Below are 26,733 nucleotides of genomic sequence, written 5' to 3' on the forward strand. Positions count from 1 at the left end.
TGCAGGAAGATGGACCTTGAGTGCTAGACTTGAGAAACCTTGGAATAGGTGGTATATCATCTTTAGTGTGATGATTTATCTGAAAAACAAAATGTGCTGCTTTGCTATACTGGACTAAATGCTCATCATGGTTTTACAAACAATTTAACTGCATGATACTCGTAAAACTGACATGTTAAGATTTTATTTCCCAAAAACATTCAAGGCAAAATGAATTATTTGTAACCAATTTTCCTTCAAGACTTTTATGTTTTCTAGTGTTAGAGGATATTTAATCCAAAAAATTGTAGGTCTTGATTTTAATCTGTCAGGAATTAATTGGACCATAAAAAGTGAGTGTAACAAATCAAAATGGAGTGCGACCTGAATGTGGGTTGCAAAAATGATGCTTAAAATGATCACTGATGGCTGTTGGATAATATTATCCAAGAGCCTGTGTGCCCTATGTGACATCAGCGGGGATAAAGTCATTGAAAGATTGTGAAATGTCGTCTTTCTTTTAATGCTATTAATCTTACCATGTAATTGGGAAGTTGCACACCACTGGGTGTTTCATGGCTATTTCATGGAAGGAGAAGAAGGTTTTAAATGTGCTGTTCAGGCCAAGCTCACATGTAGGTGTGAACTGGCTGTTCACAGATCGTCTGTGCCATCCTTAATGGCCCTGTGACCTCTGAAAGCTTTTTCATGCACCAATCCATGGCAGCGAACAGTGATTCAGAGCCTGAAATCTTTGGGAGATAGATATATATATATATATATATATATATATATGTATATGTGTGTGTATATGTTAACCACAAGGCAGAGAACCTCAGTACTCCTACACATAAACGGACACTCCCTTCAGAGGTTTCTGAGAAAAAACAGATCGTTATACTTTCTCTTATTCTGAGATTGATGTTTTTATCTTCTTGTTTTGTCCCCTAGCAGTACTACCAAGATTATTAAAGGCTTTTCTTTCACGCCTGAGACGGTTGTAGCCATACAGCTCTGTTTCTTTCTTCAGCAGTGGACCACAATCCATTGAGAGTTTAAGTGAACTTCAGTGAAAAAGCGTTTTCTGCTGCTTTGTTGTTACAGGGGCCACTAAGTGTTGTTTCTGCCTTCGCCTTTGAGCTGTGGCTTGTTCTGCCCGTCTTAAGAATCAAGAACCATTCATGCAGCCTTTTATATTTGGAAAAGATTTTAAACCAAGTGAGGTTTGAATGCAACTTCCATAAAAAGAAAGTTTGTATTTTGATAATGAATTTGCATTCTTAGGTTGCTTGAAAATCCCATTACTTTTTCCCAGTCCAACATGAGATGAGTTTTCAAAATGTCAGAGCTTCTCTGTTCCATGTAACAAAAATTCATTCAGAGCTTTAATATCATAGAAATATTTTTCACATTATTACAATATGATCCCTTGTCTCGCACTGTTGGAAATATTTGAACTAAACAGTATTTATTTTTTATTTTTTTTCTGTGGGCACCCAAGCTTTCACTGCTTATGGAAATGTGTGGCACATTTTGTGTGGCAAATGCTGACTCTGTCTCAACTAGGCATTAGTGTGACTGAAGACCATCTTGAAATTGTGCCGGCTAGACTGAACACAGCCTCTTAAGCACATGAAAATGAGCCCGCTGAGCTGATGAAATGTTAACTTGTGTATATTTTCGTTTTATTGGTAGCATTGTCTCAAAGGTAGAGTTGAAGTGCAGTCAGACAAACTGCATAAATGAGTGAGAGTGCAGTGGATTGTTCTGATTTAAATCACAAACAATGCAGCATGAATTGTTGTTTACTGTAGTTTATTAATAGTATCTTTTTGTTTCAGTTTTTGTTGATTTAATTGTTTATTCTAAACATTCAATTAGTTGGTTCTGAGCATTTACTTGCACCTCAGAGAGTCAAATACACAAGACCACGTGATCAGCCACTAAGTGTTTCAGTGCTCATGTGATCCATCTTCAGCTGTCATTGCTGTGCTGTTTAATGTGATGCTGTGTACATATGGCATATCTCATCATGACAGTATATATTTAGCTTTGTGTGTTTTCTGCATTGTATATGGGCCTTGCATTACAGATTTAGTTGCATTTATTTATCATGCTTAGCAAATCTTTGGATGGCATAGTCATATTCCATGCTCCATTTTCCACATCAGGCAAGTATGATAGTAATAAATGGGCATTCATGCTTGCATACAAGCATGTTCATATTCCCTGTACTGTTATCATCATGAACCTTCCATTTAGCTTGACTTTCACGCAGGCACATACAATGGCAGTTTGACACTGCAGTCATGAGATATTGTCTCAGATGTCCTATTGGAATAATTTGCATTAGCGTAATGCAGTAGTCCTTAACCTAGAAGACACCCCCCTCATAAAATTGTATTAAAAGAGAGGGTCAGTTAAAATAAGAAATATATTGTCTGTATCTGTATTTTTAGTTGTTAGGCTAATTTTAATGCTCGTTCTGTTTTATTTTAAAATATTTCAAGTCCGCTGTTTGAAACCAGTGGTAGAATGGGGGAAAAAAAAAAACATTTTATTAATGATACATTCTTTCTAAATGTCCAATAATTTTTATCTCTGTGATTTTAATATTGCAATTCATCAGTAGGCTCAACATTCTTTAGAAGGATAGCCATTTAAGTAGATTGGTGTAAACGTCTGTCAAAAATATATTCATGAAAATATTCACCAATTAAGCAACTGAGGGGCATAAATACTTTTCATGAAACCACACTGCACAAAGAGTCAATAAACCAATAACCAGCTTTTGACTGAGATATATGCACCTCAGTTGTTTAATTGGTCAATATTACCATGAATAGTCTGTGGCTGGATTTTTAAATGAAATTAAGATGTATTAGCACATAACATGGGACCTTTTTTTGCACCAATGACGTCTGAAATGCGGTTTCTCGGTTCTTGACCAGGTTTAGTTCTCATCCTAACTAGACTTTTTTTCTTCTTTTTTTTTTCTTTCCCTATTGCTGCTTGCCTTTGGCTTTCTCACTTGGGTTTGTGAGACAGTTTTAACATTGCTTTGTGACAGTATGTATTGTGCTTTGCAAATAAGTTGAACTGAATCTTCAGATAAATCCCCTTGGTTTCATGAATAGAACAGTGTGTTCTGTTTGTTTACGGTCATTACAAGTTGGTCACTGCATCATTCCAGAAAATCTGTGTAATGCTCCATCTGTATTTGGCTAAACTGTAAGTCAGTCTTGGTAAATTCAAAAAAGCAGAGTCACGTTTGTACATGAATTATGAATAATGCTTATTGAACCTGCTGCCCATCTCCTTTCACTCGTGACCCGAAGAGCTCATCCTGGCCATGAGCTCAGAAGCCAAACACAAGCTCTCTGTCTGATCTGCCTCTTACACCCGGGGGCACTGTGATCTGCGCCAACCTGTGTCCTGTTATCCCTGTCAGTGCGCCATGCTAGGGCAGCCTATACCCTTATTTACCTGGGCCTGCTCATTGTTGGTTTTCACCAGTCCACCAGTGTGATGAGTACCAGACTGGCAGTTATTCTTTGGTAGTTGGCATTTATTTTGTCTTTGGTGCTGTTTAAACTGGGGCAACTCAAACATTTGTTTAGAAAAGTACAATTATTAACATCTGTGACTTTATTTTCTTTTTGGGGTGGAATTGGTTTATTTTTTGGGTGTCTATTGTTTGGATGTGGGCGTTACAGAAAGTAATTTCCTGTGCGTGTGATGAAACCCGTTGAAATAAACACTTGTGTATGCATATATAATTATGTTTGAAATAGTTAAAATATTTTAATGCTTTTGAAAGAATATTGAAAGCCTGTTATGCTCAAGAAGGCTGCACTTATTTGATCAAAAATACATTGAAAATAGTAAAACTGAAATATTATTACAATTTAAATTCTATTTGAATATATTTAGTAAAGTAATTTATTCCTGTGATGGCAAAGCTTTCAAAATATTCAGCAGTCATTACTCTAGTCTTTAGTGTCTCACAATCCTTCAGAAGTCATTCTGATGTGCTGATTTATAATTATATTTCTAAATATATTGCCTGTCAGTGCAGTGGCCATTTTCTTCTTTTTTTTTGACATCAGATGGGATGCCAGCAGGCAGTGCATGAACCACCAACTGTTATTTTACCCATAAAGCTGGCAAAAGGTCTGAATCCATAATGAAGGGGCATCAGGCAGATTTGTGCACAGTGGAAAATTAGCTTTAGCTACGGTATCCAACAAGGTTCTAAAGAAATGAGAAGCATTGTGAAAATATCCACTCTATACAGGCATTCATAACCAGATGGGATTAGATTTCTCATAGGATGGAGCAAGTTAACCAAACAACGCTGTAATATTTACAGAGCTTCGTGCAAGAAAAAACACAGCCATATTTGATTCAGACGGGATTGAAATTGCAAAGTACGTCTGCAAAAGACAAGTTTACTTAACCTCCTCCTCAGGGAAACTGAAACTGAACTTGGCCGGTTGGTACATATTTCTTCCAGAAAGCGCTTCGGTTTTGAGTCTGTCATTTAATTTGGTCTCTCAAGGAATCCCCTCTTGATCAGTGTGAAGTTCCCCATGCGGTTGGCCTGTCGAGTTGTGGAAGATTAGTGGACGTGGCTTATGTTCTCTGAGTTAGTGTGTCACTGTGGTGGGCTGATGTAACAGATGCCCTGTGACTTGCGCTAATTGAGTTAGTGCACACACCTGCCAACCTGACATAGAGCTCAAGGCACCACTGAAAGCGAGAAAGTGCTCAGCTTGAGCTAAACCAGACCCTTTCTCCAAAACCTGACACTTTATTTTTCAATTTTAGTTCCTTAATTATGCTGATACTTTTTTTTTTAGATGAGCTACATTTGATGGCATGTCAGAGATTTGATCCGAGTGAAAAATGTACCTGCACCTGCCGAAGCTTAAGCAGGAGGCAGATTCATTTGTAATGTCGGAGCTTAAACACTTTACTGGTTTCTTTAAGAGAAGGGAAACAAAGACTTGTTTACATCATAATGTGCTGCTCAAAAAAAGTGATAATGAAATTACTACTGCAGAAAACATTTAGTTTCATTGCATTTAGAGGTAATGGAAAAATGCAAATGAAGGGTGCAGCTGTTGTGACTGAGCAAAAAACAATGCAGATCATCTTTGAGAGCTAAATTATTGGCTAAAAATGATTGTCATAATCAGCATCAGTAGCAATACACAGTCTTGGGATCAAGAGAGTATTTAGTTTAGATAAGTTAGAAGAACCTGCCAGACTATTGCTGCGTTCTCAGTACATCTAGCATTTGTTCATTTTGTAACATTTGCAAACTTAAATCATCTAGAAAATGATTAAATGTGACCATGGACCACAAAACATAAAGGTCAATTTTTCAAAATTGAGATTTGTACATTTTCTGAAAGCTGAATTTAAATGAGCTTTCCATTGATGTATGGTTTGTTATGATGGGAATCTGGGATCTGAGGGTGCAAAAAAATCAAAATATTGAGAAAATCACCTTTAAAATTGCCCAAATTAAGTTCTTAGCAATGCATATTACAAATCAAAAATTAAGACCTTTACTTAATGTCCTAATGATTTTTAGCTATTGCTACAAATATACCCCAGCGACTTAAGACTGGTTTTGTGGTCCAGGGTCACAAATGATAATGCTTTGATTTTCCTATTATTGCAAAAAAGAAAATTGTCATTTATTCACTATCATCTTGTTCCAAACCTGACTTTCATTAATCTGTGGAACACAAAAGAATGTTGGTGACAAAACTGTAAAGTAAAATAAAATAATCTCTCTCTATAAATATAAAAAATAATAGGCCAATATATTGCTAAAGGTAAAGTGTTGGCAGGACAAGTAAATCTATACTGTCTACATCTATGCTAAAATAAATATTTCAAACACTAGAATGTTACATGACCTCACTGTGTTGCACGTTTAATTCAAGTGGCATCCAGTTATCATCTCTAAAGTAAAAAAAAAAAAAAAAAAAGTTAGCTTTTAATCCTATTATGTGTAAAAATGTCTAAACTCGTATGTCTTTATAAAATGAGTCAAGATAGCGATGTTAAAAATCATGGCTGACATAGACTTGGTCGGAATTGCTGGGAACGGCCACAAAAACGTCATATCCGTTTATGCCGTGGGGGAAAACAAACCATTCAAATTAATGTGTGGAGACCTTGTTAGGTGCTTGATCTTTACTTTTTGTTATGATTTCGATTGATTTTTGCTTGGTGCAATGCCGAAAAGTTCCTGTGTGGCGTTCTGCACCTCTAATAAGTTTAAAAAAAAAAAAAACGATCTGAAGATTTATATACTGCTGAATAAACTGACGGAGGTTGCACAATCTGAGCGGGTAGCACACAACATCAGAACTCCGACAGCAGTTATGGATATACAATGTATGAAACGTATCAAGCTTAATATTCATATTTATATGCACTCCAGATAGGCTAGACTACCCTTCAATGACCTGTCATTAGTCCTGTCCCGCCTGCACGTTCTGGTGGGGCTTTACAGTAACCCTCCTTCACATCAAATAAATGTCACTCCCTGATATTTTGTGATGTAAATGTCATAATCTATTAAAACATTTATTTCATATTATACACAATCACTCACGAAAATTAACAATGGTATTACTATGGTAAAAATAGGCTAACCGTGTTTTTTTGGGGGTGTTTTTATTACCATTTGTAGCCTATAACCACAGTTTTACTACAAATACTATGGTTAGTGTAGCAAAACATGTTTAATTGTTTTTTTTGTTTTGTTTAGTTTTTTTGGTTGCAACCATGGTTAATTTTCGTAAGAGATATTTTCATGTTATTTTATCTTTTTATTTTACAGCATGTATTTGTGAAAATGATTAGGCTATGGCACACACCACATAATGCTGTGCATTTCAAGGCACTTCAGTAGACCTTTTGTTACCTATGTTTTGTCAATGTTAAAATTCTTTTTAATATATCAGTAAAAAAGTATGACCGGCTTTTACTCTAGTCTTTATCACTTTATTAAAATTAAGCAAAACAAAACAACAAATGTTTACTTTCATAAGCCATCACGTTTAGGCTAGTACTAAGCAGTCTCTTTCCTGGAGACTCAATCAGGTAACAAAAAGTGTCTGGAAACAACACCTCTGGCCATTCCGTTGGGTCGTTTGGCCCGTCACAGATACCGTACGGACAGTCTGACCCAATACGGTTCAGTTTTTTTTGCTTCCGGTTTGGTTTTTCCATTAAAGTGATTAAAAATGACTGAGAGTCCAATGCACACAGCTGTCTGTCCTCATGAGGCAGCTTTACATCAAATAAGACTGGAAGGGAAGACATGGAAAGTCAGAAAGAGGATTTGTTTTTAAAAAAGACACATGAAAAATGTAGGAAGAAATAAAGAGAAGCTCCGCTTCACTCAAGTGCTGTCCACTTAAAGGCTGTAGTCAGACCTGTATGCATCATTTGATACCAGGAGGCTGTTATTCCCCAGAGCAGCTTCAGGCTGAGAGTGATACAGTAAGAAACCGCCACACAGCGTTGTGTCTTTGAACTCTTGAAAGGCAAGACGGGCCGAGAAAGCGAGGGATGGTGGGGAGGCTGAGGAAGAAGGCCCTTCCTGAACTATATATTGGAAATATGAGTTGCTGACCTTATTTTCTGTGAAATGGGCCAGTAGCCACGTGGCTCCGCAGGTGTAGGTGGTATTTTGTTGAAAATGAGCTCAGTTCTCAAGGGGATTGTTTGTAAGTACGTTCACATAAACATTTGCTGGCACTGTGGATCTGTACTACACTAAATGCTAATGGAAAGCACATACAGTCAGCTGTTTTATCAGTGGGCGAGTTGAGCAGCGTGTTCCTCTCATTCCTTAATAAGAGTGCTGAATACTTCAAGCTCTCCTTTATGATACAGATTTCTATCGGTGTGTTTCCATTCTCTCTCTGTATTTCCCTCTGTCTTTCTCATATCTGTTTCTGTATGTGAGCAAGGCATAAAATGAATCCTGATCAAAGCCTAATGACGGGGATGAGGAATGGGTCTGTCTGAGATAGATTGGGTCTCCTGAGGCATACAGAATTAATCTACTGTACCAGAATGAGAATCTGCTTTACACCCGGAGAGCCACACATGGGAGAGAACGCTCCAAAAGTGCTTCTGGACCCATTCTGCTGTAGACAGTGTTTGGTGTACTTCCACAATAAGCCCTCACTAGTGAAGCAGCTGAGGTTTGAAGGTGGATGTGTGGGTAGGTTGATGGTAGATGGTGTTGAGTGCGCACAACTGATGGAAGCTGAGCATCTTTAACACCTGCTTGTGGTGGGTGTTATAAGATCAGGGTTTATCTTTTCACAATGGCAAGTTCTGCTGGATTTACCAGTGTTCTGTTGGCATGGCAATGCCATCTAACATCCATTATACAACGCTATCGTCTCATTCTATCTATGGTAATAAGATCAGCTAGTATATTTTTATTGTTTCTGTAAGAGATGTAAGTGATACATCTGATATTTACCATATATTCAGTATTTTGTTGGGGATATTAAATTAACGAACAAAGAATATTTTGTTAATACACTCTCAGAAATAAAGGTACAAAAGCTGTCACTGGGGCGGTACCTTTTCAAAAGGTACATGTTTGTACCCAAATGGTCCATTTTGGTACCTTAAAGGTACATATTAGTACTTAAAGTGTACATATTTGAACCTAATAGGTACAAAAGTGTACCTTTTGAAAAGGTACCGCCCAGTGACAGCTTTTGTACCTTTTATTTCTGAGTGTGTATGAATGTAATTTCCATAAGAGCATTATGCAAAAATTGGACTTTCACAGGCAAAAAAAGGTTCATTGTCTGTATAAACTGCTCGCATAAAAGCCACTTTCAAGCCAAACAGCTTTCTATTGGTCAGTGTGGCAAATTTCTCATTTTCTCAACAAACAACGATAAACGCAACAAAAACAATACCATCTCAAGACTGTGCCAATTGGTTTGTTTCATTCCACTCCTTCTGAGTTTGCGAGCACATAGTATTGTTTTTTCTGGTTCATATAAATTTAGTCAGGTTTACAGGTTGAAACACAACAGGGATTCATGCGTCATGGTACTCTTGTGAGTGCGCAGTAAACAATGACACTGAAGAGAAGAATTGTTGAAAAAAGTCGTTATTTTTGTTTACTTTAGGCACACAAAGTATTCTCGTAGCTTCATAAAATTTAGGTTGAACCACTGATGTCACATGGAATAGCTATTTTAACGATGTCCTTGCTACGTTTCTGGGTCTTGAACGTTCATTTGCGTTGCTGTCTATGCAGGGTCAGAAAGCTCTTGGATTTCTTTAAAAATATCTTAATTTGTGTACCGAAGATGAACGAAGGTCATGAGGGTGAGTAATTAATGACAGAATATTCCTTTTTGTGTGAACTACCCCTTTAATATGTATCATCCGTTCAGGTAATAAAAATATAATTTTACTGCGTTTTAGTTTTTGCTTGACAATTAATGTTTGACTGCGATGGTTGAAATGGTTCTTAGTTTAAGCCATTTCAGAGCAAATAGTAATTACTGTAAAAACGTGCTTACTATATTCATCAAACAAGACATGCATGCATACATACATGGATCTTGTATAATATCAACTTTACGTTCCAAAGTATATTCCAGCTAGAGCATGAATGTTGTACTGTAGGTGGGTTCATATAATGCCTGGAAATAGAGTTTTTCATGAAAAGTAGTACCATACGCAATTGATTGAGCTAAACATTTTAATGCAGCCACACTTTGATTTGCCCTAGACTGACTTTGTCTCAGTTGGGGTAATTGATTCAGACAAATTTTAACATGCTACTAATTGCATGTTTGACATTATGAGCCTTCCATGAAATCACCTAGACTCTACTGCAGCTTTGAGAAAGACTTTCAAAGAGAGCGAGATTATGCAGCCAAAAAAAAAAAAATCGAAAAGAATAATGTGAGAGGGGGCGAGTGGTTGCAGGCTGAGATTTGTAGGTGAATCCATTACAGTGGAGCGTTACCAACCATAGACATTAGATGTCTCAACTCTAATGCAATGCAGAGTGTTATTGGTGTTTACTGTCATTAGCAAAGCCCTTTGCTCTCATGTCCCTCGCAAGGAGCCATTAGTGCCCACAATTTTCCAGTTCACACACGTCCCTGTTTGCAAACTAGTCATTTAACCCGCGCATCAAAAATGTGCATATCAGCACTCACTCAGTAATGCTTTACTGTAATTACAGCTCTTATCCTTCAGTACAATAACGCTAGTGTCCATCGCATATATCTTTTAAGCTAATGAAGCACCATGATGCAAAATAGTGGCTAAATATTGTCAATAATAAGCTATGTACCAGGCCTTGGGAAAGCGTTCAAATGAATGTTAAGCCAGTATAGTTTAGCAGATGTTTTGTCGGTCTTCCCCACCCAGTCTCACTGTCACCTGGGGAACGTTTCCAGGCCGTATTTAACAATGAACGAACCAGTCTGAGATAACCCTCGTCGCCCCAGCATATCACTGTCTGTGTCACTGTATCCACCTGACCTCTTTTCCTTACAATCCCCTCTTGCTCTCTCTTTAGTCTGGTGTCCTTCGTTGATTCACAAGACCTAAAAAATCTTCTGTCTCCTCCCTTATTCTTCTTTGTGTGTGTGGTATCAGATTATGTTACTTTGTGGCTTGTATTATATGATGAGTCTCTTGTGCGTTCTCCCACTCTCTGCCCCCATAATTGCTTTAAACTACATACAAACAGAACAAAATAATATTGTTATAACACATTGTTTCTTTTAATACCATTTTAGTCCCGTTTATTACGAAGCACCCTGTAAATGATTTCTGAATAACCTACACGCTGTAATGAAAAAACAGACTGTGCGACTTAAATTACCATAATTACTGGCTAAGTATGCATGGTAAACACTCTTGGTTCATTATAAGTTGAACATGAATGGAAGTAATGATTTGCGGTTCACTCTTTCAGTCAGATGTTTATTCAAAAACTACTGATTCAGTGGAAGGTTCATTAGAATTATCTAAACCGATGATTCTGAAGTCTCTCTGACTGATTCATGAGAATCATCTCAGTCACTTGTATGTTTGTTTTACGTTTTATGCTAGCAATGCAATTGAAAGATGAATATGTCTGTTTATTGTCTTTTATTTAACAGTATCTGCCTCTTTAACTCGTCACATTCAATTTAGACTGCAAGCTTATAACAAATATAATTTATTTTGCTTCGGTGCTTTAGATTCAGCAGCGGCGCAGAATTGCAGGCTCAGCGGCATTACATAAGCTGATGTTGAGATGTTCTATGTTTTTCAATTGTAGAAGAAATGCCTGTGAGTGGATTGCCTGCCTCATTATAGAAGGTGCGAACAGTGTAAAAGTCTGTGATGATTGTCCCTGCAGTCAAATATCTGCCCTTTTTTTTTTTTTTTTCCCTGACTGGAAGATTTGCAACAGAACCCTAAGATATTTATATGAGCTGATTCTTGTTTGGTTATAAACTTATGTTGGTTTGTTGGAGAGATTGATGAGGTTTGCTTGTTGTTGGTGTACTGGCCTCTGTGGGTGGAGTTCAATTCTTCCTTCTGCGGATATTTGTATAAATAAATACATTTTTAAGATCTTTTTTTTTTTTTTTGATGACATCTGATTTTTTTCATATTTTCAGTCTTCAGTGTCTCATGATTCTTTATAAATGTTTATAATTTTATGATTTTTATGATGATTTAGTGCAATAATTTATTTAAATTCTTTTGTAGCATAAATGTCACTTTTAAATGCAAGGTCTTGCTGAATAAATGTATTAATTTCTTTTAAAAATTTGAAGTATAAACTGTAGATTTATATTAACATAATTTTAACATTTTATGAAACATGTTGTATGAGTACAATATAGACTGGTGCCTACATATTTAAAAAAACAAAAAAGAAATAAATAAATCACATTTAAAGTTATTCTTTACTGATGTATTTCACTGTGCGCCTGCAGGGAGGAAGAGGAGAGCCTTCGTGACAAGATCCGGGCAGATCATGAGCGGGCACTGCAGGAAGCCAAGGAAAAGCTCCGTAAATCCAAAGAGGAGCTGAAGGCAGAGATCCAGACAGAGAAGACCAAGGTAGCTGAGGACCTGAAGAAGAAAGATGGACCCAAACCACTGCCTCCAGTACCTATGCCCAAACTGGTAGGGGTCAACGATGGTGACCCAGCGGACCCTGACACCAAGGAAAAAAGGGACAAAATCAGAGAGGTAAGGTGTTGTGTGTTAAGTTTACATGCTTTGAACTTGCAAGGACTCTGTCTTCTAATGTTTGCAACACCTGTAGATGTATTCTCTCACTGTCATTGTTTGTCTTCTCTCTCACTTAATTACTTCACATTCCTTTTTAAATTGAACAGTTTTGGCCCATTTAATCTGTAACACTTTGAATCAAACCAAGCTCTCCACCTGTATAATTATCATCTTTTGAAAATGGGTTGCAATGTTGGATAAGAATAATTCGGAGAGTTATTATAGCCACTGGCTGATTTGTGCTCGACTGGAACAGACTGTCTTAAAACGCTCTTACAGATTTCTACTGATTTAATGCAGCGTTTGATTTTTACTCTTCCAGATGTACCACAAAATTTGTCTTACTGTGTGAGATCTGTTCCTAAATTAAGCAGATTGGAAAATGTCTATTAGAGTTGTTTGCTAAGCATTACTGTTCCAGTTCTCATACTTGGGGTTTGGGATTTCTTGCACCGTTCTTGTTACTAACACGGGTGATATTCAAATCTGGTTGACTTTTTATATTGATCAAGTTTAATGTGTTTTAGTTGGCGGTGACACTTTAAGACCTCTTACATAAAGCTCAACAGCTTGTGGGCTGCAGATGATGAGTCAGCACTGCTTACAGTAAATGCCATTATTTTCACTTTCAAATTGCTGCTTGTCTCTAATGAGCTCCTAAACCTGGAAATAAATGTTTTTCTTTTGTTTTAGTACTTTGGAGAATGGTCGTTTTGTCCCCACGTAAGTGTATGTTAGTAGTAATGCTTATGTTCCTAGAGTAATTGGTGTCTTTTGAGTTTAAAACTGAGATGATTGTTGCAGTAGAGGTTTTCAGCTAAACTTTGGTTAGCATCATCCTGGTTCTCTTGAGAGGAACCCAATACAATTTTCCATTGGCTTTTGGGTTATTGCAGAAAATAAGCTCTGCGACCGCAAGGAGAAGAAGAAAAAAAAGTATAATCCTTACACACTTGGTTAATAATAATCTTCACAATTGTACACAGTATTTATGAATTTTGAAGTCTAAATACAGTCGGCAGCAAGTAAAACAGGCTATAAACAAACTATACCACAATTGCACAACTCTTTCAGTTAAAGGTGCACTAAGCGATTTTTGCCAAACGATGTTGATATTTGAAAGCACCAAAACAAACACGCCCATAGCCCAATAGGACCTCGCCCCACACGTACGTACACAACCCTGGCATAACGACGATCGCGGAAACGAGCAAAGATGACACACAAGCATATTTAAACAAAAGCCAACACAGATAAGTTGTGTGAAACAATGCAAAATCAACGTTACTCACCTATCAAAAAGAAACAACGCAACCTCTGCGTCTGATTCGAGCCCTTTCTGCTCCTTGAGTTCTCTCCACTGCTGGAAAGCTTCTCCGATAATTACGTGAGTCCTACTGCTTGCCTGATCATAACCCTTCTTTTTAATGTTTTGTTCCTCCGATATTTTCCTTCCAGTTCTCTCTATCTATAGTCGATCTACTAATATCCGTACTGTACACTCAAATTGAGCACTATATCATAAGACATGCCCCTTACTGCTGATTGGCTGCAAGTGTGTTTTGGGACATGGTCTGACACTGCGGTCAAGTGTTTTTCAAAAATAGCTTACTGTTAGAATAATTTGCCAGAGCGTGATTTATAAACTGGTTGAAGCTGTAAAAGTGGACCAGTAAATAGCCATGCACTCCGTAGCCACTTGTTGGCAACCACCAACCAATTTGTCTAGTTTGATTAAATTTGCAAAATGGATTCCTTTTTTATTTTTGTTTATTTAAGCTTCTTAGAAACCATTTGTATTATATAAAGCGCTATACAAGTAAACGTGACTAGTAGTAATAAATATGCAAATAAATAACCCAGGGTTTACAAATGAAGTATGTAAATGTAAAACATGACTACCTTTCATTAGTTACTAACCCAGGGTATTGTGTGAACATTGTGGTACACGTGGAGCAAGATTGTTTACCCAGGGTTAAGAATGATTTGTGAAAAGTCCAGAATTAGCTGTATAATGAGAGGTCTGCCGAGTGATGTGGATGAGGGAATACAGGGCACTGCCATCTGCTTTATCTTAGTGTTAATGTGTTTTAGATTGGGAATGTGGAGTCTTTATGTGCTGTGCAGGTTATAGAGGAGACATCTGCTATTCATGAAAAGATATCCACCACCATCTCTTTTTTTTTTCTCTTCCTTACAAACACTGACATATATACATGCATTTGTATGAATACCATGCAGGATGAAATGCAGCATCCCAACATCTCTCAGCGGACTACTCGCAGTGGGGCCATCTGCTGCTCGCTTTGGGGCCTTAACCCTCTTTTTACTCTCTGGATGTGTGTGTCCTGTCTTCATTTAAAAGCACTCTGGTACCTTGATACACAGTACTCCAATTTCCTAAACCCACCTTTGGCATAGCCTTTAATTTGCATCATTGGGTAGTTTCTCTGCTTTCTGCTTTCAGAGTGACAGACTGGCTGCTGATGATACTTCTCTCAAAAAACAGACTCTCTTGTTTCTGTCAGTGAATTATGATTAAAACTGGACCAAAGTGTCCTGCTGTCCTTTTTTTTTTGGGTGGCATCCTGAGCTCTGATTGTTTGGCAGGCCACAGCATGCAGTCCAAGAAGAGAGAGAAGCATGACTTGAAGTCACATAGTGATAACTTCATACATAACTGTTTAATCTAATATAGGATGCGTTGAGATATAAATATGCTGAATGTGTTGTATATTACCAGAGTGTAGTTTCATGCTCAAATGCAATGCCAGATATTGACAGATATTATTTGAGACGGTCATATTGTTTTAAAGGGGTCATCGGATGCCCATTTTCCACGAGTTGATATGATTCTTTAGGGTCTTAATGAAAAGTCTATAACATACTTTGGTTAAAATTTTTCAATGGTAGTGGAAAAAAAACACCTTGTCAAAATCAGTTGTTTTCAGTAAGCCGTTTTTTAGTCCATGTTGCTTTAAATGCTAATGAGCTCTGCTCGCCTCGCCCCGCCCCTCTCTTCTGTGGGGTGACAAACAGTACTGTTTACTTTAACTAACTAGCACGTTATTAGGAAAGGCAATTTGCAAAGATTCATAAAAAAACGTTATACTCACTTCTTCTGTAGATGAAGCTGGATCACGAATGATTTGCGCGAACATAGACACATTTAGGCAGATCAGGATCAGCGCATTCACTTCAGAGCAAAAGTAACTTTAATCCTCTGCATCTTCAGTGGCTCAGATGTCAGGAGTAAATGATGACTGCTTTATTCATTATTACATCCAACAACAAAACACCTCAATCGCTCAATCGGAGACGTTCTTGTCTTCCCCTGCGCCGGAGTCAACACGATGGTGGACGGATGACAGCTCACTCAGGGCGGGTCTAAGGTAAGACGGTCTTGTCAATCAACTATCGTGGGAGAGGCCTGTACAGAACTACGTCATTCTGACAGGAATCTCAGAACAGCCTGATTTGAGAGAGGGGATTTTAAAATAGGGATTTAAAAAAAATATGGTGGATTTTTATCATTACACACACACTTCCAACACGCATTTGTTCAAACAACTTGAAAAGTGAATTTTGCATCCGATGCACCCCCTTTAAGATGTTTCTTTTTTAAAATACTGTTATAATAATGCAACGGTGCTTTTTTTTTTGTCATATTTGTTCAATAGTAGGCATACTTCAATGAAAATTGTTTTTGTACATTTATATGGCTTCGAAAACTCGAAAATTTCAGGAATCACTGATAATGTAGATGAAAATATTGCACTGCATCTGCCATAAACATAGCATTATAATGAGAACTTTATAGGATGTGAAATCTATAGTAAATTCTGTCTGCTTTCCTTACCCGTGTTTCAGCGCGCTGTCATGAAAGCGCATCACGGCGGCAGCTCTCTCTCTCTCTCTCACTCACTCATGCGGGTAACTTGAAGCTCACTGGCATAATGGCATTTGCATTCTTTTGTGCAGATGTAGAAGTTGTAATGTTACGTCTATTTTATGTATCGAAGTTATCTGATTAATATCATAGGATGTGTCAGAACGGGCTTTAGTTCATTGACAAAGTCAATCAGCTTCACCTCAGGCAGCTATTCCTTTTTAGATGCATAATAATCATGATCTAACGAGTGTTCTAATCATGTGTTCATGTTTTAATAGACAGGTTGTCATGTTTTTATTTTGATCATTTAATTTTCATAACAGTCTTCAGATATTTTCATTATGGCCATGCCCCGCCCCCCGCACACGCTCTGCCCCCCAGGTACTCATTTTTGAAACCTATCGTTCATCGAAATGAGAAATTGCCAAAAATGCCCGTCCCTAATGTTAACTAATTACCTCGCAATAAATGCTAACACGATTTACCACACATAATGCTAATACTCTAGTTTAACATGTTTAATGCTGACTAGATTTACATGTGGCCATGTCCTAACAATACGTGACACTGCAACATGGGATAAAGGGTATCATTTCCATTAGGGTTGTTCCGATTCCAATACTAGTATCGGAAATTCCACCGATACCACACAAAATTGTGGCATTGGTATCGGCAAGTACTTGAACCCATTTACCGATCCGATACCATTTTCTTAAACATGACCTAGTTATGCCCGCTAGCTTTGCTTAACGCTGCAAATCGGAAATCAATTATTTTCACACAGGAAGTTGTGCTGTGTTGCCACAAGCAACCACTATTTAGAGCAGCGAAGAAGAAATACAAACATGTTAGCAGTATGTCCGCAGTTTGGCAGTATTTCAGACTGGACCAACCAGCCAGTATAACGGCGACATGTCTCATATGTCATTATACAGTCTTTATACTTTGATATACATTATACTTTGATTGATGTCTTCAGGACCAATAGTTTTTAGAAAAGTGGGGAAAAGTACCTCCTCCGCCAGCGTACGGAAAATAAGGCTTAATGGTCTTCCGTACAGCGCACAACTTGATTTCATCGCCGAAAAATGCACATTTAACTGATCAACTGTGAGCTGTTTATATATTTTAAATGAAGAAAACATCATTTAAATTAATAAGAAAGATGAGTATCTTTTTTTATTGGTTAAAATGTAAGTTAATTGCTGCTTTAATAAGCTAAAGGATTGATTCACATCATTCCATATTGTAAAACTAAAATACCTTTTTCAGTGTTAAGATTTGTGGCTGCATTTGAAGTTCTTTTTCACTTAAGAAAAATAATATTACTGTCAAATGTATGTCAGATAATAAAAATACTTTAGTTCGCTGTATGTATTTGTTCATGTTTTATTAAGGGATAAGTCTGAAGCACACCATAAAACAATTCTATCAATATACATAGGGTGTCAACGTTAACGCATGCGATTAATCTAGAAAATTTTATATATTTTTACGCAAATTAATCGTTTAATAAGGTTTGACCCCAACTTCTTCCCGTCATCGCAGTGCGGAAGGTTATCTATCATTCTGTGATGAGGGTACAGTGAACCAGTGTTGCCAGGGCAGCGGCACAAGTGGGCTATTTTGAAAATACAGTCGCGGGAAAAATTACAGAGCCGTGGGTTGCGGTTTTATTGGGCTACTTTTATAATGTACCACAGCCGTTATTACAAGTTATTACAAACACTCGATGGTGGTTTGAAGTGAGTTCTGAGTAAAAGTGTACAATTAATCTCATAAATTGTCTTATGAAGCATGATGCTAATATTAGCTCTAGGTCCAATTCTTCTTCATAATGCATTTTGTCATAATACTTCACGTAAGGTCACAAGAAAATGTTTTGTTGTATTTTTATTTAGAAATACTTTTGATAATAGTTGGGTAAATGTATACTGGGATTGAAGTGATGTGGCTTGGTAAACGTTTTATTGCCAGTATAAAGGCTGATAATGGCTGAATAAAAATAAAAGAATAATAAGGATTATGTCTCATACTTGGCGGAAGTGTGAAAGGTTCTGTTTCCTTAAACTAGTTTGTCATGCATTTCTTTATTTACACATTTACAGGTTAATCCTAGTATTTTAAATTTGTGATTAATCATGATTAATCACAGTCCATGACTGATCGATTGACAGCACTTATACATCTATACATACACGTGTATGTATATGAACAAATGGGAGCTCCTATGCATCTGAATCTCAGCTACAGTTCGGTGTTTATATGCTGTTCTAGGTAGATTCATAAATCTAGGTAGATTCAAGGTAGTTTCATAAATCTAATAAGATTTTATAATGACCAAGTTTGTAATAATCCTTAATAATCACACTTCTGATAACCGTTTTATCATTTACGGCCGTTATTAGAGTAAATAATAATTGCTTTCCTGTATAAAGATTCACCTCTGTTATGCTGCATAAAAATTAGAGTCTGCTTTTTCCATTACACTGCTTCTAAGCTTACCTTGTGAAACAGATCTGAGATTCATGCTACAATATCAGGTTCTATCACATAAACTCCTTTTAACACACACACTTCACATGCAAAAGCAAACAACAAACCCTGACAGACACCATTAACAATGTACACAGCTTACTTTTCTGCCTCCTTATCTTTCTTCTCTGAGCTTTGGAAACATAGCAGCTAATCCACATAACAAAGATGAATTCAGCACTTTCGTTTAATCACACGAAGCCAGAGAGGTGTGTTACTGTAGCAAAGGAGAGGGAGGCATTATGGAAGCATCTTTTCCTTGTCAGCTCCTGTCCCTTCAACAGGCTCTGTAAAGCTAGCACTGCACTAATTCAACAGAAGTTCAGTAAATCATACAAAACACATACAACAGGCAGATCTGTGGTTACTTTGGGTAAAAAAAATTAACGATGAAAGACAACAATCAGCAGGTAAGACAGGTTTGTGTAAATGTGAATGTGGTTACATTGCAAACTTTGTGTGTACTTAATGTGTGAGGTAAATTTAGTGTATGAACAAGGTCTACATAGTGCTTCAATGGTTGTATGTGTGAGGTAAATCAAATGAATGTTGTACTGTTTTTTTTTTTTTTTTGTGTATGTATGCGTGTGTGTGTGTGTGTGTGTGTGTATATATATATATATATATATATATATATATATGTAAATATAGTGTTAACACTGAGGTAAATCGAGGATGTTTGCACTGAGGTATTTAAGAAAGGTGAATATGTTAGCACTTAGTATACATGAAGTAAATCTGGCGTATTAGCATTTTAAGAGTAGTAAATTTAGTGTTAGGCTAATAGTTTTGTATGACACTAATAATGGCTACGTTTACATGCAACCAAATAATCCGTTTGTAATCGGATTGACTGCTCAATCGGACTGAAAAGGCTTCATGTAAACACGAAGGGTGTGGTTTATTCCTTTTCTAATCCGATTGAGCGTGCATGTAAACACTCGAAAACCGAAACTGAAATGACTGCGCATGTGCAATAATGCAGAAATGGCGTTATGACGTGCGGAACGAGCGGTTCTTCATTTTGAATAAAGTGTTGTATAAATGCGTGTCTTGTCATTTATAAAACTCTCTTTTCAGTCGGCATCTGTGAAGTGGAGCAGGACAACCTCCCACCAGTCTTTGTTTCGGATTCTCAACCACAGGCAACCCATTTTGTGCTCAGGGAGGGGCATTTTTCTGCGTGATAAATATGAGCAGCACGGCACTGCGGTTGTATATTTATCCAGAAGTGGATAAATATTAATTCCGCTGTTAACAACAAATAAAGAAACAGTGTAGGAGAGTGGTTATGTGCAAACAGTGAGGAACTGTCCAAAAAAAAAAAAAAAATCAGATTTGAAGCTTGACGTATAAACGCGCACATCAACCCGATCACTTTATTTAGCGTTCATGTAAACACTACATTTAGATTCATCAATCGGAATGAATTCAGTCCGATTGAACCAAAAAGTGTGCATGTAAACGTAGCCAAAAAGTATGTCCTAACCAGATGCAAAGCGATAAGATTATATCAATAATCAACTTTTATAAATTTTTATGCCCACACCAGATGCAACATGGCTACGAGACGCAACAAAATCAATCACAATATACAGTCAATCAAAAAAGCGTGTGGGTAGGTTCTCTCTATAAGCGCTGTCTCTCACTAACAAAACAGATAAGTACATAATCAAATTCATAAAATATAAATCATTTTAACATTATTCAAAACATATACTTAGTGTCTTGATACAATCTTTGTCTAAAACATTTGTTTATTTACACAGGCTTCACAGTTTGAAGTTATTTTCAACATCTGAGGGAAATTATTCATTGTTTTTTTGTTTTTTTTACTATGACTACTACTAATTCATGCAGAAATGACATTCAAACTCAAACTAAACCATTTTAATATTGTACAAAACGCATACCTAAGATGATCACTTAGCCGTCAGCCGCTGTTTTTGTTGGTCAAGACAAAAACTCTAACATGGAAATTAGAGATGTTCCGATACCCTTTTTCCCTTCCCGATACCGATTCCAATACCTAGGCTCAGGGTATCGACCGATATCGAGTACTGATCCGATACCTGGGTGTGTATCTGTATATACAGCAGTATGTACTACTAGCCCTGTATGAATTGCTAGAATTATTTTATGGTGTGCTTCAGACTTATCCCTTAATAAAACACGAACAAATACATACAGTGAACTAAAGTATTTTTATTATCTGTCATACATTTGACAGTAATATTATTTTTCTTAAGTGAAAAAGAACTTCAATGCAGCCACAAATCTTAACACTGTAAACTGAAAAAGGTATTTTAGTTTTACAATATGGAATATGAATCAATCCTTTAGCTTATTAAAGCAGCAATTAACTTAAATTTTAACCAAATAAAAAGGTACTCATCTTTCTTATTAATTTAAATGTTTACTTCATACATACATACATGCATACATATATACATGCATACATACACTGAACAAAATTATAAACGCAACACTTTTGTGTTTGCCCCCATTTTTCATGAGCTGAACTCAAAGATCTAAGACTATTTCTATGTACACAAAAGGCCTATTTCTCTCAAATATTGTCCACAAATCTGTCTAAATCTGTGTTAGTGAGCACTTCTCCTTAGATCTTTGAGTTCAGCTCATGAAAAATGGGGCCAAATACAAAAGTGTTGCATTCATAATTTTGTTCAGTGTACTTACATTTACATTTAGTCATTAAGCAGATGCTTTTATCCAAAGTGACTTGCAAATTAGGACATTTGTGTGTGTGTGTATGAATGGCAATATCTCCTCCGATTTATGTCATCCAGTAAACTAAAGTATGAGTTCACAAGCTATGTGTAACAAAAATAGACTAAAATTCTATTCACTCGTGTATATACACCTGTATATTTCTGCTAACACGGGCTATGTAGGGAGTGAAAGTGGCCCTTCTTCACTTGTTTTGTATCTCACTCTTTCTCTTTGTATGTATTTGGGTTATCACATAGTGTCTGTTTTGTTCAATCTTCTGCATTTTAAATGGATTTATCATCCCAGTGCAGTGCTTTTTGTGATCTTTTCATAAACTCTTCTCTACACACTTACAGAAGTCTCATTTTGACAATTCTCTGAATGTAATTACTTATAATACTCCCTCTACATTAACTCAGTGATAAGCTTACAGTCATATTGATTTGTCTAAGGGGCCCTCAGCACAAGCTCCTCAGTTCCTTCCTCCACAGCTCTCAGCCATAACAGGGATTATGGACTGTGTGTGTGTGTGTGCAGGGCTCCAGACAAAAAAGTTGAGTAAGGAGCCATTGGCTCCTATAAGAAAAAAACTAAGGCGCCAAATAATTTTTTTAGGTGCCACAGAATAAACATGTTTTTTAGCGTTTCAAACATACTGTCATGTGTTTGTCTCATCTTTTCTTGACTTTATCAGCATTTTAGTCCATCTTGTAGATGACCTGGAAACTAAGGTTCACTTAAAGTAGGAACTAAATGTCTTTTCCAACTTGAAATATACAGTCACACAAAATCGTTCATTATACAGAATCTGTACCAATACCATGGACCATAAGCATCACTTTGCCACTGAGAGTAGTTTGGGCTCCTCCTCAATGTATCCTATAAATGTTGTCATATGTTATGTTGGCATAATTTTAAACCTGATACTTTAGTAATAAGTAACAAAGCACAAAGCTTTTTGTGATTACTGGACGGCAAGTGTGCTTCAAATAATATGAGGTTCCCGCATTAACAGAACACAGCATTTAGACTAAGATCTTGATAAGAAACCATATTAGTAATGATTATAAATGAGAATTGTTAACGATATTGCCAATATCCACTCAGCTGACAGCTTTACCTGTTGTAGTTTGTTCAAGTTGTGCACGAAATAGATACTGCTTTTGTGCACTTTTGCTTGCACGTATCCGTCATTTCGATCTCTCTCACGTTGTACAGCTGAGCTGCGTTTAGCAGGTGTGCGTCAATGCTGCTGTGCGGCGGAGATGAGGACTCTTTTTTTTTTTTTTTTTTTTTCTTCTTCTTCTCTCTCCTTTCCACTAAAACTGATGCGCATCATCTCAGTTTAATACGTGAACATAAACAAAAGATGTGATCGCAAAACCATCAGGGAAAAAAGGCATTGCATGCACATTTTTAAGTCATAACATGTAAATATACATAGTCGCCAGTGGCGACCTCCGCAAAAACTTAACTCGCAAATTAATATTTTTGGTCGCAAATGCGACCGTTTTAGTCGCAGTCTGGAGCCCTGGTGTGTGAGTTTTACTTTTACATTTAATTATTTGGCAGACGCTTTTATCCAAAGCGACGTACAAATGAGAACAATAGAAGCAATCAGACCATCGAGAGTGCAGCAGTGTACAAGTGCCATGACAAATCTCAGTTAGTCTAGCACAGTACCTGTAGCTAGCTTTTTTTTTTTTTTTTAAATAAATAGAATAGGAAAGTGTTAATATTAGTTGGTCAGGTGCTGGCAAAAGATGTCTTTAGATGATTTTTGAAAATGGTTAAAGACTCAGCTGTTCAAATTGGGAGGTCATTCCACCAGCTGGGCACAGTCCAGGAAAAGGTCCGCGAGAGATATTTGGTACCTCTTTGGGATGGCACCACAAGGCGTTGTTCACTTGCAGAACGCAAGCTTCTGGAGGCTGCATAAGTTTAAACTAGTGAATTTAGATACATTGGTGCAGCGCTAGTTGTTGTCTTATAGGTAAACATCAGTACCTTGAATTTGATGCGAGCGGCTATTGTTTTCTCACAATATGATTGTGTCTTTGCTATTGCTTTTGCTTGGTCTGATGGTGGTTTGCAGGGCTTGCTTGAGTATGCATGGTAGACGAAACTGCGCCATTCATTCACAAAGCCACACAAAACATGCAGAATTCATGTTTAAAATAGTATCTTTGTCATTTAATTGACCTATTGTTTATTTATTCATCCCAAATTTGCAACATAGTTTTATGATTGGATTCTGTGATTAGACATAGAACCCTAACTTTAACGATTGATCTACATATATAGGGATCATCGAGGAATATATGCTTGTCAGGGGAAATGGGATCTGGAGTTTTGTGTGAACTGAACTTGAACTCTCATTAACCGCATGAGCTTCACCTTGTAATACGTCAAATCTTGTCTACAAGCCACCAGGCCAATTATCTGGCGTGTGTTATGTTTGTGGCATGTTGCTGTGAGAATCTGGAGCTCTGTGCTGCTCTGTTAATGTTAGTATTGTTGGCAGTGTGAGCATTTACCCTGCAGGGTGCGGAGACCCGAAGAGCATCAGAGGGCAGGTTCATGGCTGTGCATATGCACAGAAGATAAGATGGGGAGAAGGTGAGACTATACGCAGCAGTCAAGGTCACTGAGGGAATAATTGTGCCTGCATTTAAATGCGTAAGTGAAATCAACACAATACAATAGGATACAACATGACACAGCAAAGTACAATATGACACAAACAACGTAAAATGTGAATTGTTGTCATAATTTGTATCATATTGTGTCGTCATATTGTATTCTTCATTTATATTTTTATACAATATATTTATAATATTATAATGCAGCATGATGAAATGACACGATATGATAAAACACGGCATAATACAATATGCAGAGTTTAGCCCCAGCCTGTCGATGCTTGAAATAAAAGGTTTTTATTTCATTGATTTTTATTGATGACTGCAGTGTTAATATTTTAATTATAGGACTATAATTCATTGTATAGCCTAATAGACCTGTTTTAAAAGACCTTTTTAAAAAACACTTGAATTGAGGAGTAAATAGCCTAAACCTATCCTCGCAGCATGTCAGTTATGTGGTAATTATTGCGGGGCAAATTAATTGTAATTTTAATTTAATAATAAAAGTAACTTCCTAATAATAATAATAATAATAATAATAATAATAGGCCTAATAAAAATAAGAATCTAACAGGCATACATTAATTGGAAATGCCAAATACTCCTTAATATTGCCAATAATTGATGTTTTTGACAATATCTCTAGCTATTGTCGATACAAGATCATCGTCTTTCGACGCACCCCAGCAAGGGGAGGCTATCACTGGGCTTTGGGCTGCCTTGTTGAGCGCAGTGGCACTGAGAACATTATATTTCACACACTTTAAGCTCTTTTATTTTCCGAACGTAATGGGATTAGTCCAACGAATTGTTCGGTTTGTAATGCATACCAAACCGAAAGCCGTACCGAACGGTTCAATATGAATATGCGTATCGTATTGACTGGAGACATGCTTGGCCAGTCCATCACCTTTACCCTCAGCTACTTTAGCAAGGCAGTGGTCATCTTGGAGGTTTGTTTGGGGTCGTTATGTTGGAATACTGCCCTGCGGCCCAGTCTCCGAAGGGAGGGGGATCATGCTCTGCTTCAGTACATGGTTCCCTCAATGAACTGTAGCTCCCCAATGCCGGCAGCACTCATGCAGCCCTAGACCATGACACTCCCACCACCGTGCTTGACTGTAGGCAAGACACACTTGTCTTTGTACTCCTCACCTGGTTGCCACCACACACGCTTGACACCATCTGAACCAAATAAGTTTATCTTGGTCTCAGCAGACCACAGGACATGGTTCCAGTAATCCATGTCCTTAGTCTGCTTGTCTTCAGCAATCTGTTTGCAGGCTTTCTTGTGCATCATCTTTAGAAGAGGCTTCCTTCTGGGACAACAGCCATTCAGACCAATTTGATGCAGTGTGCGGCGTATGGTTTGAGCACTGACAGGCTGACCCCCCACCCCTTCAACCTCTGCAGCAATGCTGGCAGCACTCATAAGTCTATTTCCCAGGCACAACCTCTGGATATAACGCTGAACATGTGCACTCAACTTCTTTGGTCGACCATGGCGAGGCCTGTTCTCTGTTCTTATAGCCTACACCATCTTTATGTAGAGCAACAATTCTTTTTTTCAGATCCTCAGAGTTCTTTGCCATGAGGTGCCATGTTGAACTTCCAGTGACCAGTATGAGAGCGTGAGAGCGATAACCCCAAATTTAACACACCTGCTCCCCATTCACACCTGAGACCTTGTAACACTAACGAGTCACATGACACCGGGGAGAGAGAATGGCTAATTGGGCCCAATTTGGACATTTTCACTTAGGGGTGTACTCACTTTTGTGGCCAGCGGTTTAGACATTAATGGCTGTGTGTTGAGTTATTTTGAGGGGACATCAAATTTACACTGAAGAAATTACACTTTGCTGCAATGTAAAGTAGTGAGTGTACAGCTTGTATAACAGTGTTGTCACATGAAAAGATATAATAAAATTTACAAAAATGTGAGGGGTGTACTCACTTCTGTGATATACATACTGTACATATATACATATACAGTATATGTAGCATTACTTATTTTACACTACTACTTTTTTGTGAATTAAAATGTGTGCAAAGGATTGTGGGTTATTGAAAGAGACAAAGGAAACACTGAATGAAGGACGCGAAAAGAAGACTGCCTTCCAAGGATCTTTCAAATTGAGAAGTATCTTGGATGGCGCTTGATGACACGGCATCTGAAATATGCAGCCTTGCTAGGATATAGTTTTCTGATTGATAAGCACCCTAGAAATCCTGAAGCCCTGGATTTTCTGTTTCAGGTGTGTTTAATCAGGGTTGGAGCTAAACTCTGCAGAACTGTGGCACTCCCAAGTAGAGGACTGAGCAGCCTGGACTATGCCATTTTGGTTTTGGGCATTGGGAGTGCAATATACTAACAGATGTAGACGTTGGGAGACAGGCATAGGAGCTGATACCTGTAATGTCTTGTTTAACACAACATCAAAGGCTTTATTACACCTGAATCACATGAACGTCAGTTCATGTTGTTCACATAACACCTGCTGCTTATATCCAGCTCTTCTTAAAGTCTACAAAACCAGACGCAGTGGAATGAGGTCGAGAGGGAACTAAAATGAGGACCTTGAACAGCAATTGAAGGGCAATATATCTGAACTAGGTGAATGA

At 37.4% G+C, this 26,733-nt stretch overlaps 1 protein-coding gene across 1 annotated transcript in view; it reads left to right on the plus strand.

Moving 5' to 3' along the window:
- Positions 1–26,733, plus strand: part of man1a2 (mannosidase, alpha, class 1A, member 2) — a 93,030-nt gene that overhangs the window by 3,727 nt on the left and 62,570 nt on the right. The window contains exon 3 of the mRNA XM_058786583.1: positions 12,003–12,261. Coding sequence (XP_058642566.1) covers positions 12,003–12,261 — 259 coding nt within the window. The remainder of the gene's footprint in view (positions 1–12,002; positions 12,262–26,733) is intronic.

The sequence above is a fragment of the Onychostoma macrolepis genome, chromosome 09 (assembly GCF_012432095.1).
Source record: "Onychostoma macrolepis isolate SWU-2019 chromosome 09, ASM1243209v1, whole genome shotgun sequence".
Lineage (NCBI taxonomy): Eukaryota > Metazoa > Chordata > Actinopteri > Cypriniformes > Cyprinidae > Onychostoma > Onychostoma macrolepis.